The sequence below is a fragment of the Mus pahari genome, chromosome 19 (assembly GCF_900095145.1).
Source record: "Mus pahari chromosome 19, PAHARI_EIJ_v1.1, whole genome shotgun sequence".
NCBI classification, from domain to species: domain Eukaryota; kingdom Metazoa; phylum Chordata; class Mammalia; order Rodentia; family Muridae; genus Mus; species Mus pahari.
Genome location: NC_034608.1, coordinates 23,450,479 through 23,451,352, shown reverse-complemented (window position 1 = coordinate 23,451,352; position 874 = coordinate 23,450,479). Strand labels below are relative to the sequence as shown.

At 57.9% G+C, this 874-nt stretch overlaps 1 protein-coding gene across 1 annotated transcript in view; it reads left to right on the top strand.

Annotated features, from left to right (window-relative positions):
* The first annotated feature begins 345 nt into the window (after positions 1-345).
* Timm44 (translocase of inner mitochondrial membrane 44) overlaps positions 346-874 on the top strand; it is a 16,660-nt gene continuing 16,131 nt past the window's right edge. Inside the window, exon 1 of the mRNA XM_021218935.2 lies at positions 346-413. Within this exon, the coding sequence (XP_021074594.1) occupies positions 369-413 (45 nt within the window). The 5' untranslated portion in view covers positions 346-368. The remainder of the gene's footprint in view (positions 414-874) is intronic.

The following is an 874-nucleotide window of genomic DNA, read 5'->3' as shown; positions in this document are numbered from 1 at the left end:
TGCTGAGAACGGAATCCGAATTCTCTGCCAGGGCAGCCATTGGACTTAACTGCGGAGCCATCTCTCCAGTCCTCTACCGTTTCGTAGTTCCCANCCTACCACGGATGGTCTCACAAAAATGCCTTCCTCCCTGAGCCTCAGCGTGAGGTTTACCTATCCTAAACGCTGCCCCCTCCCAGGCTGGATCGCAGAATCCTTGGCGTCCTGAAGTAGAAGAGACTTGGATCCGGAGGACCGACCAATCGGGTTTCTTTCTCCTCTACCACCTCCCCTCCCCCGGGTTTTCCCAGGCTGGTGCTGCTCTAGGCCGGCGCAGCCGATGACGCGATCGATGCGCGACGCAGGAAGGTCACACGGGCTCTTCCGACATGGCGGCGGCAGCTCTGCGGGGCGGCTGGTGCCGCTGTCCGCGGGTGAGCAGACGCGCGGGGCTGGTAGGGCAGAAATAAGGGGTCTGGACGCTCGGCTTTTAAGACCTCTTTCTCCTCAGTCCCGGATCGCTGTCGGTTTTTCCTAATGGNTTCCACGGCTGGGTTAGGGTTCGGTCATTGGGTCAGTCGAGGCTCGGGAAAGTAGCAGGAAGGCCCTGGGGCGGGAACTGATCCCCCGGCCCCTCTTCCCCGCATCCAGCGGCCCTGCTCGAAGCTGCCCTGGAACTGGTCTCCTCTCGCCTGTCGGTCTGTTCCCACGTGCACGAGGGAGTCCCTGGTGTCTGGGGAGACGATGCCCCATTGAGAAAACAGCTTGATGAAAGTTTGGGGATTTTTTTTTTTTTCTTTTCTTTAAAGTGACATTCCCAGTTCCCGTTTGAATGTCAAGTCCCCAGCGGAGAATGTTTCCTAAATCGCCACTTCTAATGATCAGCGTGAAAGTG